Source organism: Panicum hallii, chromosome 3 (assembly GCF_002211085.1).
Source record: "Panicum hallii strain FIL2 chromosome 3, PHallii_v3.1, whole genome shotgun sequence".
In the NCBI taxonomy this organism is placed as follows: Eukaryota; Viridiplantae; Streptophyta; class Magnoliopsida; order Poales; family Poaceae; genus Panicum; species Panicum hallii.
The window spans coordinates 57,726,111-57,740,905 of record NC_038044.1 but is presented as its reverse complement, the minus strand read 5'-3'; the positions used below and the strand labels follow the sequence as shown (position 1 = coordinate 57,740,905).

At 45.4% G+C, this 14,795-nt stretch overlaps 1 protein-coding gene across 1 annotated transcript; it reads right to left on the bottom strand.

Moving 5' to 3' along the window:
- Positions 1–101: 101 nt before the first annotated feature.
- LOC112886410 (vacuolar protein sorting-associated protein 26A-like) lies at positions 102–6,844 on the bottom strand. Its single transcript, XM_025952309.1, has 11 exons — positions 6,677–6,844; positions 5,859–5,933; positions 5,685–5,759; positions 5,531–5,603; positions 4,876–4,920; positions 3,876–3,987; positions 2,991–3,057; positions 2,684–2,728; positions 1,645–1,700; positions 1,370–1,545; positions 102–676 (listed from the first exon to the last, which is right to left on the bottom strand). The coding sequence occupies exons 1-11, from the start codon at positions 6,677–6,679 to the stop codon at positions 489–491; spliced, it is 915 nt and encodes a 304-aa protein (XP_025808094.1). The 5' UTR covers positions 6,680–6,844; the 3' UTR covers positions 102–488.
- Between the last annotated feature and the right edge of the window lie 7,951 nt (positions 6,845–14,795).

Here is a 14,795-nt window from a genome sequence, read left to right as displayed (position 1 = left end):
AAGCAGCTTGGAAGCTATAGGTACCTTCTTCATGAACAGATTGCTAATAAACAGCTCGAGAATGGCATTAAAGAAGCAGAACTTGCATGATACATGGTGCATGAAACACAAACAATCTGCCATCTAACAGGACACTCCCAAGTAAAATCCACATTGTTTGACTTGCGAAAACATATTACATTACTGTCAGACTAAACTAACACCCCGCAGAAAAATATCGACAAATCAAACATGCTTCTTGTAGACGCCTCACGAGAATGGTAAATAAATAGAGGCAGGTGACCACGGTTGTGCCATAGCCCACAAGCAAGGTAAGGAGTGGGAAAAAAGAACATAAACAACAGGACAGTGCAGCGTGCATGGCCTAGCAGCAGTCAAACTGCGGCGCTCTTCTGGAGTTATATACAGGTAAACACGACATCGCTCTAACCTCACACTCCATTATACAAAACCTGAGAGGTGAACATCTTGCTGCTCCAGGCTGGGATCTAGGAAGAAGGGGCAGATTCTAGGAGACGGTACATGGTGATCTCTTGCTGCTTGAAGTACCTCCGATCTTCCTCATCCACAAGGACAAGATTCAGGTAGTATTTGACGCTGAATTTGTTGTTTATGTTGCGGTAAGTTGGGGTCAGCTCATAAGGCGTCAGGAACAGCCTCACTGGAATAGACTCACCTGCAAACACAATTTGATTAGCTATGCGGGAAAACAACATCAACATCCTTGAAAAATGATATGGCCTAGCTTCGATAGGATGGGACTTGGCTCGATCCTGGTTGCATCCATGTGTAATTCAAGGATGGAACATGATTCATTCCACTCCCAGCTCACCAAATGGTTTTCCTACATGGGCAAAGCAGGTATACTGCAACCGCATCTGACCAGATTCAGGCTTCGAACCATAGGCGGCGTTGGAAAATGACAGATCATGATGGTAAACATCTGAAGAAAAGGTCATTACTTTATGCATCATGGTCCTTTTGCCATGATGAGCATCCTTCCAGCTGGTCCTAGTCCAAATGTAGACTGGACCAACTTCTATGATTCACAGCAAAAAGGCAAAAGCCATACAAGGGACTGCTGGTACTCCCTCTCCCTCTCCCTCTCTATCAGTGGCCACAGCAATTTAGAACTCCCATGAGCAAAAGCAATTAACTCAAATGAATTGGGTTCTGTCAGTGTTTCATATGGGTTTGAAATTGCTAACAAATTAATTCCTTAATGTTTAGGCACATTATTGCTTTAAACTTTTGAGGTGTTGAAGCTACAGGTGACAGAGTGCAGCCATGAGATCAATGAATGGACATGAATGCTTTGCTTTACAGCACGAAGCAAGCACTCACTACACTGTGAAGTAGCAAATCATACCTCTGACAGGAGCACCATCCATCAGCTCAAACTTAGCAAGAGTCTCAGTTTCAACATATGTGTTAGAGCCTGACCCTGTTGACTCCCTACGCCGAATCTCCAGCTCCATATTTTTTATCTTTATTCTAACAAGAAGGAAGTATATCTTCCCAATAATCACATCATTGAGATGGTACCTGCAAAAAGAAAATGCAAAATATGAATAATATGCAGGTTTCCATAGTGAGAAGCTTATCGGAACAGACAAACAGTTAGACATATGCCTGTGATCTTACTTGCTTTTGCTGTACTCAAACTCAATATGTAAGCAATCCTCAATTCCAACTTCCATCTGAAAAAGAAAAACTCAGTAACATGAATTTCATAATGAAATGTACAACCAGCTATGTTTTTAGAAAGATCATTCTTAGTTTAACCACATTAAATAGAAAAAGGCATGCAATTAAGTATAAGCCGAATAGAATGATAGGGAAATAAATTATTAACTTGCTCGTCAGGACATGTCTTAAAAAAGGTGTGAAGTAACTCTAATAAACTCCATCACATTAGGGCTGTTTATTATATATATTTTGGGTGGAGTCAGCTTATTAAATGAAAACCATCAACACAACAAGCATCTTTCCGCAAGAATATTATTGCTCATTTGAATTATGACACAAACCTTGGAATGGACAGGCTCATTTGGAATATTACTATCTAAGAATGGTAGGGAGGGTCAGGATACTCCAGGGCTTTTGTTTGCACATCCAAGCCTTTTCTCTTCACCTTCATATCTAAGCTTGAATTATGTCAGACCGGTGGTAGTTATATTGGATCAGTACTTAGAGTTCAGGATCTGTTTTTTCCGCAAAAAAGAAAGGACCTGGAGTGGCTAGTGAAAAACAGCTAATTTATCTCTTCCCTTGATTCCAAATTATCAAAACTGATATTTCAAGATTCAATATCTGGATCATGTCGAAGTAAAAGAAAAGTATCCATTCTTAAGAGATGGGGATAAAAAAGTCCATTAAGCCATGACCTATTCCATTTTATGAAAATCAAACTGACCAGATTTTTCAGTTTTCAGGCAAAAAAAAAAAAAAAAAAGACCAGGCTTCACAGGTTTCTAGAACCTCCTGTAATAAGGCAGGCTAACATGAACTCTGAAGGGAAATGTGGTCAATATTGCTAGACAAAGACACCTAAAATGTCAATTTGAGAGACTGTACAAGTATAATATAACACAGTTAAGTTATATCCTGAGTTACTAAAGTATCTTACAAGCATCAAAATTTTAAAAAATAAGCTTCCGTTAGTAAGAAATTAAGAACTCACCTTAATACTATTATTGATTGTAGGGACAGGAGAGTAGTTTCTAACCTGCCAGAAGAGTAGGAAAACGAATCATGACTCTGAAAAAAAAACTATACAATCTGCTAGAACACATGAAAATTAATAAATCTATTGTCTTGAATGTGTTAGTTACTGTCAATGATGGCAAAATTGAACGGAACAAATATATTGCACGGTGATAAACATATAAAAAAATCTGGTGAAATTGTTCCAAAATACTATAAATAAAGTCTATGGTTCTAAAGCTTTCATGTAGGCAGTATAAATATAATGGTGGTTATCAACTTACACAGAAATCCCGGTATTCCACAATATTCCCAACATAGTTTCTGCCAATAGTCACCTTTAAAATGTACCTGCAAGGGCATCAAGGGTACATTGTCCTTTACATGTGCTTCACTATATAATTTTCTCCAGCATATGAATATTTTACGCTTACCATGAACTTGCAAGACATTTCAAACAAGTGAAATGATGTAAGAGGCACTCAAGTAGTCAAGTGTACATGTTTTGGTTAACATTTGATTAACCGTTGATTTTGCTTGAGCCAAAATGGAAATGCATGACTTTAGGAAATATGATAGTTTACTCTCAAACTTACTAGCCAAATAATGAGGGATTATACTTGTACTTTGCTATAGCCTAAAATCTTTCACAGGAAGATATATGTGATATAACAGTGAGCTGATCATGCATCCTTATCATACAGAGAGGCAGAAACAAATCAATGGAACTAAAGAAATGATATCCTATGCCATGCCTGTAAAGGCAGTTAAAAATGTCTTAAACATCTTATTTTATATGAAACTTCCATGTATTCCAATTCATAAGTTAGTAAAAAGCAGATATCAGACATTGTGACACGGAAGGTTGCAGATTCGCAAGCCTGCTAGCAACTGGACTTCCAGTGGGTACTGGGAAAATAAATCTTGGCATTGAAATATTCAAATCTAAATTTAAAAACTGAATTTAAGTGATCAACAGTATTTGACCGAAGCCAATTCGAGTACAATTAAATTCAACATTTCAAGTTGTGTGCGAAGATGAACCAATACCAACCAGTTCCCACAAGTTTTTGCAAAACCAAAATTTGGAACTATAATGGCAGTAAAAGATTTAAATATGAAAAAAAAACTCAATAAGAGTGCTGATCTAAATCATAGCATTTGCTTACCTCAGTCTGACATTTGTCCCATTGTAAGACTCATATGGCATTTCAACAGTCGAAAACTCAAATGGGTATGTCTTTCTTTCATAGATTTCACCAGGAACATCCAACTCACGCACTGCACAGGTAAACAGTGCATTTCAAGTCATAATAGCTTCTCATGTAGTAATAATAATAAATAGTAATATGTCAATGCAGAGAAAGCATAAGTTAATAACTTGACCAACTCACTACTAGCGGAACAACAAGTTCAGGAGACCCTTTTGGCACATCTTAGTTACTAGCCCAGGATTCTAGTCTAGCCAGGTGATTTAGTTTTACGTCAACAGTCTAACTAAAGGAAGAGATAAGGAAAACAGTAAGGGGAACTGAAATCTGAGTTGATGAGTATAAAAATAGCCAAATATGGTACAACACATCTCAATGTATTTAAAGGCATAGAAATTAGAACAGTTGCGTATTTTTGTCTCAAAAAAAGAACAGTTGTGTACTTTTTGTTTTAGTTTAAAAGCTTGTATTTATCATGCATTTCTGTTTCATGTCTTATGTCTTGCTTGGTCTGTTTACTGACTGAGAATTATTCCAAGATGTTATTGTGATGCCTAGTAAATGTTAATACCAGACTCGGTGGTTTTCATTCGGTTATCATGTCGTGTTCGTAAACCTTGATCTATAAAGCTTTCATAAAGCTTCACTTTGATTTATTCCTTTTGTTAACAAATCACAGGTTTAACCATTTGAGTAACGTACCAAGATAATGGTATGGTGAAACTTGAATACTATCGTGCTGAGAAACTAAGGACGACAGCAAGAGGATTTACCAGGGATAATAATTATTAACTTTTTCTTTCTCAAACACACAGGAGGGCTGCATATCATTATATTAATAATAACTAACTAGCCTATGTTCTCAGATTTCTAACATAAAAGAAAAAAAAATCACAAGTCCAGACATTGCACAAATCCACTATAAGACGTACTGGCATATCATGCACCAGAAACTCACCTAATGAAGTGAAGTCATAGAAGTTCCCTCGGTCAAAATACAGCTCTGTAAAAGAAATGGTCCCCCATTGTAAACATCAGGATCTTGGAGGACCAAAAGTAGAAACAGTAGACAGGATGTTTCCGTAATTTGACAGTAGAAAAATTACTCCATAAATGCACAAACATTCAGTACTTCTATTCACGACAGAAACCATATTCATGCAGAGCATGAAGTTGGCATGTAATGCGAAATATGTTCAGCAAAATTGAAGACTGTAATGGATCATGTAAACAAAACTGTCTACAGCAGCATTTTCAGCAAAAATAAATATAACAGCAACCAGTAGATGCAGAAAAAAAGGAAATAATCAGAAACAACAGCCATCTTAGAGCAACATAGTAACATGGATATGCAATGCAGTTTGTGTCAAGAATCATCAGAACGAACAATCAAACATCTTAATAGCATAACAAAATGGAATAAATCCATAACAAGAAACTGGTTGTTCATGAAGACATTAAACAAAGATAACTAGCCTGCGAAGTCACATAACCTAAGCAGGATGTGTGGAATTGAATAACAGTGACTATGGCATCTCTAGAAGCAAAACTGTTGCCTCATAATTAACGTGCTACTTATAGAACAAGAAGCAGCTGAGGGTAAGATAGCATACCTATTTGGCCCAGCAACTCGATCTTAACACCCATGTGTTCAATCCTTTTACCTGGGACTGGTGCTATCGATACCTGAAAGCCATTTTACCTGAGCTGAATACTAGGCTCGACCCAAGCAAGGTAGGTAAGAACAAGGAAACAAGGAAATCATACTTCTCCAGATATTGTCTCTAGGCTCTGGAAAACAGGGACCATTGTTGTTTTCCCATTGTCCTTCTTAACTGAAACCTGTGAAATGACAACAGCAGAAACCACAGTTTGTAAGCTATAAGCAGAACTCTGGTGGGAAACCCAACTGGCAGGAACATGAGGATATAAGCACTGTACCTGCTTCCTGGTCCTCGCATCAGAGAATGTAATCGAGATGTCACATGGTGGCTTGAATGCTCCAATGATGTAATTCTGAATTCACATTCCCATAGAGTTCCATTATCATTATGGTAGATCATGGAAAATCATATCCAATACTTCCACATCGGAAGAACCTTAAGAGCTAAAATCTCTACATGCAGCGCGTTGTTCATCAGAAAACAAACAAGTGTAAGACATGTGAATGCGAACCAAATTTTCCCAAGCTGCAATGGAATTCGTTTCGGCTGCAATGCAGACACCCAGCCTAAACAACCCAACCTAAGAGAACAAACAGACTGACAACTGCTACTACTGAGTCAGCTAAGGCGAAAATAGAACAGGACCCCTTGTGCCAAAGCTGTACCAGGATCACACGTAGCACCAATTTCAACTATCATGATTAAATTTAGCAAACAAAAAGGAGCTTCAACCTATTGCCGTCGGCGTCCCTTACTCTTCGGCCGGATTCACCTATAAGCCAGCGGCGGCTGCTGAAATCGGAGCACCAAGCACCCGGTTCCAGCAGCCCGCGCCGCGAGACCCGCCTGCAATTCCGCGCGGCGGCCGCGCCAACAACGAGCCACTAGGCTCGAGGCTCGATAGCTAAACCCCCCACAGCCCTTGCCCATCCGGTGAAGAGCGTGCGCGGCTCCGATCGCCCCGCCAAACCGCGGCCGGGCCGCGCCGGCCCGGGAGCCAGATTCGGTCGGCTCCGCAGGTCGCCGCTCCGAGGGGGTGGAAGTGGGAGGGGGGAGGAGGAGGAGGTGGGGAGAGGGGCGGGGGTTGTTGCTAACCATGACGGCGATGACGACCGGAGAGGGGAGGAGGCGGCGGCGCTGACCGGGGGACTCGCCGTGTCGGGGGAATCGAGATCGGATGCGGCGAAGACGGAAGAGATCGCGCGCAGACTCACTGAGGAGAGGGGAAGGTGGGCCCTTCTCTCTCTGGTTGCTCGCTCTCGGTAAGCATGAGAGGCTGACTGCTGGGCCCGGCTTTCTACTCCGCTGTGAGCTAGACGGGACGGCCAGCACCCAGCAGGCCAGCAGCGCTGCTGCTTGTGTCTGACGTGGATTTCGCACAGTCCTGCTGAGTCGGCTTGTCCAATATTAATTCAGCATCTATTTTCCTGTTTCATTTCGTTCGTTCATCGGTTAATCACCTCGTAAAGAGAATACGAGGACTAAATCTACTATTCATCTAACCCACTCCAATCATGTTTAATATCCACCGAACAGAACCAGCTCTGGAGACATAAGCAGTACTCGCTCCGTCCTAAACTATCAGTGGTTTTGATATTTCTAGATTAATTTAATGTAGAATGCAATGGACTGAGAGGGAATGGAAGAAATTGAACAAATATTCCGTAACCAAATTACGGGCCATTTTAGTTTTATTTGCGGTCTAAAAGTATGTTCAGCAGTCCTTCGATAAACATCTTCTAATAAGAGGTTATTAGGATATCCCAATACCACTTTTATAAGTTGTCGGGGGAGATATTTTTACAGTTTCCGATATATCATTTCAATACAACTAACGTATTAGAAGAGCCAAAATTCTCCTCTATTTAAGGTGAGTTGGGGTAAAATATTGGGACAAACCAATAGCTATTGAGGAAAGGGGTACTGGAGAACTATTGGAGCATATATTTTTTTAATATTGATAATTTATTGGGGAAAGGAGGACTGCTGGATCCTCTAACTTAACCAACTTAAGCACTTATTTGGTTATAGCTAAAGATCTACACAAGATTTTTTGTTCTCCCAGCAAATTGGATCCTATATATATCAAGGATAATTTAGAAAGTATGACAAGTTCTTTTAATCTGGCGAAAGTGTGAGGAACCGATTATATATATTAAGAATGAGATTGGCTCAAGCAATGCAGCACGATAAATGAACATCAATTGGTTGGATTACAACATCAACATGCATAACGCTATCAAATTACTCTTCTTCTTTTAACTCAACAAACAGCATTGATAGGTTGCATTGTGACATCAAAGTGTGCCGCGCAACAATCATCGCACCACTCAACTAAAACCCTCCACAACTCCACTATTGGTTGGATATCTCCAACAGTGTTCCTTTCCTTAATAATCTGACAATTTTGGGATGAAGATATACTCTAGCAGTTCCCAAAATTCGCGATAATTATTGGGTTATCCCAATATTTCACCCCAACTCCCCTCAAATACGAGGAGGATTTTATCTCTCCGTTGTATTGTGATAAGTTATTGGGAAATTGTAAAAATATCTTTTTCAATAATCTATAAAGTGGTATTAGAATATAATTAGTATACAGTGGTATTAGAATATAATTAGAATATTTCAATAATATGTTACTGTTAGATATTTATTGGGAACCGCTGCAGATGCCGTAATGTACACCATACCACCGATCGACAGTTCGACACCAGCTCGACCCGCACCAAAATGGCCCCTAACTATCTCGATCCGTTCAGGTTTCTTCGGATTTCAAAACAAGGTTCATGGTTCCGTATCCGCATCCGTTTGGGTGGTATGCTTCGTGGAATCCGAGTCGAGCACGTCGATCGGCTAACCAAAACACCCGTTCCAACTTTCTACTCGGAAATCAACGTATCGACATCCTGGTATTATAACGGCGCGGCGGCCATGACAGGGATCATATCGTAGCATCTAGCTACGCGTTTGGGATCGGAGTTGGGAAGGCAGACCGCCATGGGTGACATCCACTGCACGGCATCCCCGACGACGTCCTCGAGCTCATCCTCCTGCGCTTCCCCTCCCCCGCTCACCTCATCCGCGCGGCGGCGGCGTGCAGGCGGTGGCGCGGCGTTGTCGCCGGCGCCCGGTTTCTCCGCCGCTTCGCCTCGCGCGACAGCGGACGCCACCTCGTTGCCGGCTCCTACCACAACGGCCGCCGTCGCTTCCCGAGCTGTTCCCCCGAGCGCGCGCGCACGGCCTTCGTCGCCGCCGCCAGGACGACCTCGCCCCCTCCCGCCGCCCGCTTCTCCCTCGACTTCCTCTGGCGCGCGCCTGGCGGCGAAGGGGTCGTGGACCCGTGGTTCTGGAGGATCCAGGACAGCCGCGGCGGCCTCCTCCTCTGGGCCTTCGAGGAGCGCGAGGACTGCAGCCCAACCTGGCGGATGCACATGGTCATCTGCGACCCCCTCGAGCGGCGCTACAGGGTGATCCCTCACATGGTGCGGTCCGGCCGCTACCACCTCCACTCCGGGCCCTTCCTCCTCGACGGCGGCGGCGTCGGCGGCGTCGGCCTGTCGAGCTTCCGGGTGACGTGCGTGGTCTACGACCGCCGCGGCCGCTGCCGCGGCTCCACGTTCACCTCGTCGCGTGAGCGCGGCGGCGGCGCGTGGCGCGGGCACAGCATGGGCTGGGAGAGGATGAGGGACTTCATGGGCCGCACCAGGGCGTCCCTGTTCTGGCACGCCGGCGGGGGCGCGGTGGAGGCTCTGGACCGGACCACGGGCGAGGTCTCGTGCTCCGAGCTGCCACGCGCGGAAGGCCTGGACGAGCGCGCGGCGGCGCTGAAGGTCACCGCCGGCGGGGACGGCGAGGCGCGCGTCCTTGGACTCCTTGCCGCAGCGGCCGGCGTCGTTCTGAAGGTCTTCTCTCTGCCCCGGGGCAGTGGCGAGTGGCGCTTGAGAAGACGATAGAGCTGGCGGCAGTGGCGCGCGGGCCGCCGGGGTACCGCCCGTCGTGCTTCTCCGGCGAGCCGGCGCAGTGGATGATCAACGTGACGGACACGGCGCTGGTCGCGGTGTGGCGGCGGGGGGAACGGTGGGCGTATCGCTTGGACATCGACACCGCCGAGGCGGAGGTCGTGCCCGACGAGGACGGCTGGGACGTGGCGTTCCCGTGCGAGCTGCCATGGCCGCCGATCTTGCATCATCTTGCCGCCGGTGTCTGAATTTTTCTGTCTCGGCTTGCATGAGCATTTGTACTTGTCATGCACTCTCTTGTCCTTAGATAATGTCATGTTTCGATGCTCAGACAGGCTTGATTTCGCTTAAATATTGTATTTTGGAATATTTGTCTCGATGTTAATTCCATTTTCTTCCCGGATATACTAGGTCTATATGCATAAGGTCTATGCCCATACGCTGTTAAAGAAGTCTAAAATTTTTCACGCAGATAAGAAAGGGTATAAAAAAATATGATGTTTTGAGATCACAAGATGGAACATAGCATGAAAAAAAGAACTTTGCAGCAAACTAAGGTAGCTCAACTGGTGAAGTTTCTTACGGTGTAACCACTATACCACAGCCCCAAAATCCCGACAGACGTGGGTCAGCAAAAATAGAAGATTAGTGACGAACAATCGGTCGATAAAGTTGTGTAACAATCCCTCGGTCGGTAATTCAAGTTTCACCGAGCGACCATCAGTCGGTATCTGCACACAAACACATCTACTAATTAGGAATTAACATATCTTTCAGTTTGAGCATTTCTAAATCTGTCACCTTATGTCTGCAAAAGTTGTGCTACGCAGTTATTTTCGTATTGAACTAATCTTTTTAGTATAATACCAAAACATATATCACAGAGCGATGAACTTGAAGCTTACTGACAGATTCTTCAACTAATGTTCACTACAGGAAAAACCGTAACTTCCGACGGCTTAGCCGTCGGAAGTTACCGCTAAACCGTCGGAAGTTATTTAACTTCCGACGGTTTAGCGCTAAGCCGTCGGAAGTCTGTTGGACGGAACTAAGTCGTCGGAAATTATAAACTTCCGACGGCTGTCTCGATGGTCGTCGGAAGTTAGTTAAATTCCGACGGGGCCGTCGAAAGCTTAGCCGTCGGAAGTTACCGCTAAACCGTCGGAAGTTATTTAACTTCCGACGGTTTAGCGCTAAGCCGTCGGAAGTCCGTTGGACGGAACTAAGTCGTCGGAAATTATAAACTTCCGACGGCTGTCTCGATGGTCGTCGGAAGTTAGTTAAATTCCGACGGGGCCGTCGAAAGTTTAGTTTGGCCGTCGGAAGTTTGCCGTTTTCCTGTAGTGGTTGCAGTCATGCAAATTGTATGTCTTGCTATTACTTACCTTCCTATTAGAAGGCTATACCCGTTGACTTGATCCCTTTGAAGTTGTTGACGTGCAATACTCATTTGTGATTCCGACCATGCATCTTCTATCTTTGTTTCTATGTATTGAAAATGGAGGTATGTAAGATGTTACTGATTGCATTACAGTTTTGATTTTCAGGAACATCTTGGATGGGTGCTAGGTAGAAAGTAGAAAGCTAAGCCACTAGCCGCTCATAGTGCTGAACTACTGATGGATGCCTATGAGCTATTTTAAGCTAGGATATGTGTAATATCACATATAGTATCTTGTGTGATACCATTTAATGTGATATTTTGAACTTGATGTGTGCTATCTATATGAATGAATCAATGTCATGATGATATCTTTGTTTTGTTAATGTATCACCACTCTAACGTTGTGATGGATGTTTGTATGGTTATTATGGTCACTCATGGTAAATTAGCTTTTCATTCCATTAAAATGATCTTGAACAATCAGTCGGTGAAAATGGTGTATATCCTCAAATAGTTGGTCGGTAAAATATATATGCGTATGTTGGTAAAACTCGCTGGGGCATCAAACTGTCTGTCTGTCGGTCAGTAAAAAGGTGTCGGTCGGTATAAACTTATACTGATGCCACTTTTACAAGGGTCGGTAAAACTCTTTGCTGACCGATGGTTGATCGCTAAAATGACTTATACCGATCATAATGAAGTCGCTATCTTGGAGCTGTCGTATAGTGAACATAACCAGCCCAGTTTGACTTCTCGACTCAGCACGGGTGCTCGTATTTTACAGGATTTATTACGCGACGTCCGACATGTGCCCGTCGATAATGAAGCGTCTACGGTAACTTTGTCAATCTTGATATCTGCCAGCTTAGTCTCTCGATGGTGCTCAGAGGGGTATCGTTCATGCATGTATTTATATGGGTGAATGTACGTGCGTCGATATGAATATCTGCGTCTGCACTATGTTTTGCAAAAAAGAACATAGTAGGGATAGACAGATAGATATATTTTGTGCTGTGCGTAACTCCCTAAATGAATCTCTCGAGAGTGCATATTGGTGTTTTGTTGGATGCTAATATGGATGCTAGCATTTTGGATGCTATAGTATTCTAGTACATGGTAGTCAAGATTGAGATGTCCATTTTCGGACCATGTTCATCCATGTTAAAACTCAAATTAAAGGGGGCGAAATGCATGCAAGAAACTAGTAGTTGCACATATTACTAATATATAGCAGACAGACGTAAGCTAGTCGTTTTGGTAACTTAAAAGATGGACTTAATGAACTATATATTACTTAGTGGTACACTCCTTATTATCTAACTAATATCTATCGATCTACTCTTTCTTCCACTGACAACAGTCTTAAGAAGCTCAGTCAGGATTCAGGATCAAGTATAGTTTGCCAAATGGGTTAGGTCTAAAAGATGGCCCGATGTACGGCCTACTAATGCACGACCCAAGCATAGCCTGATCCAGATCATGCCTGGGCCAGCAAGGCCCAGTGCGTTGTGTCGTGCTTGGATCGACATCTCAGCCCATTGAGCGGCACAAGCATAGCCCGTTTAATCTCTCGGCCTGTTAGGCCTATCCCTCGTATATGTCTTCCTGACGATTCGTCCAAACCCTAATTCATTTTCCCTCTTCCTAGCTGCTACCGGCTCTCACCTACCTTCCAGCGCCAGTCTGGCGGGCCCCCTCCCCTTCTTCCCTCTCCATTCCCGATCTCGCCACATCTAGTGTTGTTCCTGCGGCTGCCGCTAGCCTCCCGCGCTGCTGTTGCCGCCACAATCCCTGGCCTTTCCACATGCGCTGCCACTACCAGCCTTCCCGCACATGACCTCGCCACGTGGCGCACCACACCACCCCACCACCGGCCTCCTTGCTTCGCGTGATGCTACTGCCGTGGGGTGTCAATCTCAAGGCGGCACGAGCAAGCCGGGCCGGCAGTGTCCATATCATGCTGGCACGACACACGGCACGACTCGATGCACCTAGTGTCGTGCCTGGGCTGCGGGGTTAGCACGCTGTGCCGGCACGGCCTGACCGTGCCCGTGTGGCGCCGTGCTAGTGCCATGCCATGCCGGACCGGGCGGCCCGTTTGGCCATGCACGCCTCCAGATGTCTGTACCTTGTGTTGCCAAAGACGACGGCGTCAAGTTTTTGAGCTGACCTTCCGGCTATGAACTCGATGCACTTGGTTTCGAGCCCTGGGCAGTTGTGCTGCAGCTCCGCTAGAGCCATTGTCGATGTTGCCGTCTTGATGTCGATGCCCCGATCGAGACCAAGAGCATCTGCTCGCAAATCACCTTAAGCCTGTCGAGCCCGTACCTGTCAGCAGCCACGAACGAGCGAAGGCAGATTGGTGGGCCGGTCAGGTCGGAGAACACCGGCAGGGGCGCAGGCCGAGACTGCTCTTCCTGATCTGCAAACTTTGAAGCCCAATCCGGGAATTTGGAAGATTAAGAGCTAGGCAGAATCTCTATATGCATGGAATTCCGATTAACGTTCGTCAGAGTTGAGGCATAAAACCGACCGACCGAATACGGTCAATGCTAGGAAGAACAAGTAGATTAGTTTAGCACGTATTATGCCTTCTCGGTCAGAGTTGAGGCATCAGGCCGGCATGTGAATTCGAACAAAAATTTTCCAAGCTGCAGTGCAACAAAATTCGTTTTGGCTGCAATTCGGACAGACACCCGGCCTAAACAACTAACCAAACCTGAGAAAACAAACAGACCGACAGTCCGCCGCTACAGAGTCAGCTCTGCTCGAGTGAAACACGTAGCATTAGCGTGGGATGGTTCTTCGGTAGATCCTATATATCTTCCGGAAGGTAGGAAGCCTACTCATCTTCAAACTCCGGTAGGAAGCCTACTTATCTTTCAGAGTTTGAGATTCGTGCAAGCATTGTGAGCCATCGGATCCTCTTCTTCCTTCCTCCTCCATGCGTCTTCTCTCTACTCTCAGGCTCATCGTCACGTACGCCGGAGCGGCGGAGCCGCCGCCGTGGGGGCCTTAGGGTTCGGGTTCCGGGGAGTGGAGCCTCTCAGGTGTCTGCGTCCTTAGAAGGAGCTTGGGGTGGACGGTTGGCCCCGCGGTCGTGGTGGGCGAGACGGCGGCCGGGGCTGGGACAACGGGAGACAACCGGATGGGCTGGATCGGCGGCGGGGGCGACGAGCAACACAGTCGTGGCGGCGGCGGGGCGGATGGAACCCAGGCGGCAGCAGGCACTGGGTGGGGTGGTAAGGTGGTAGGAGCCGCCGACCACCAGTGGAGGAAGGGGAAGGGAGGTTGCGGCGGGGCAGCTGCGGCGTCGGCGGCTGCGATGGAGGCGGCACGATGGGGCGGGGCGGGGGCGATGGGAATGAAGCTGACAGAGTAGAGGATGAAGATGAACAGTGAGCTTTTGGTGGGCTGGAAGATGAGCCGTTCCTTCTTCTTCCGCTGAATTATTGGCCATATATATCGAGCCTGCCTGGTTTCCTGAAAATATGTGGGATGCTTCTTGGGCTAAATTATTGGCTGGGCTGGGAAGTAAATTCTGTCAAAAGCGAGCGATGTGTTGGAAGAGGTGGACTGGCTCTAGGGATTTCATTTCACACGATTCAAAGACCATTTGGATCCTGACGTTTAGCTCTTCTGTTAAATTTATTTACGAGTGAGAACAATAGCGTCGAAAAAGAAACAGAGTTACAACCCTGATCAAGCCGATCGAGCATAGACTTCAGGTCGACTAATAAAGCGAGTGTGCACGGAATCTATCTGCAAAAAATCTGATTCCTCCTCCTTCCTTCCACTGCAATGATCGATATGAATCCTCAAAAGAGATCGATCGAAGAGCCTTTCGATCGCTTTGTTGCCATCAGCT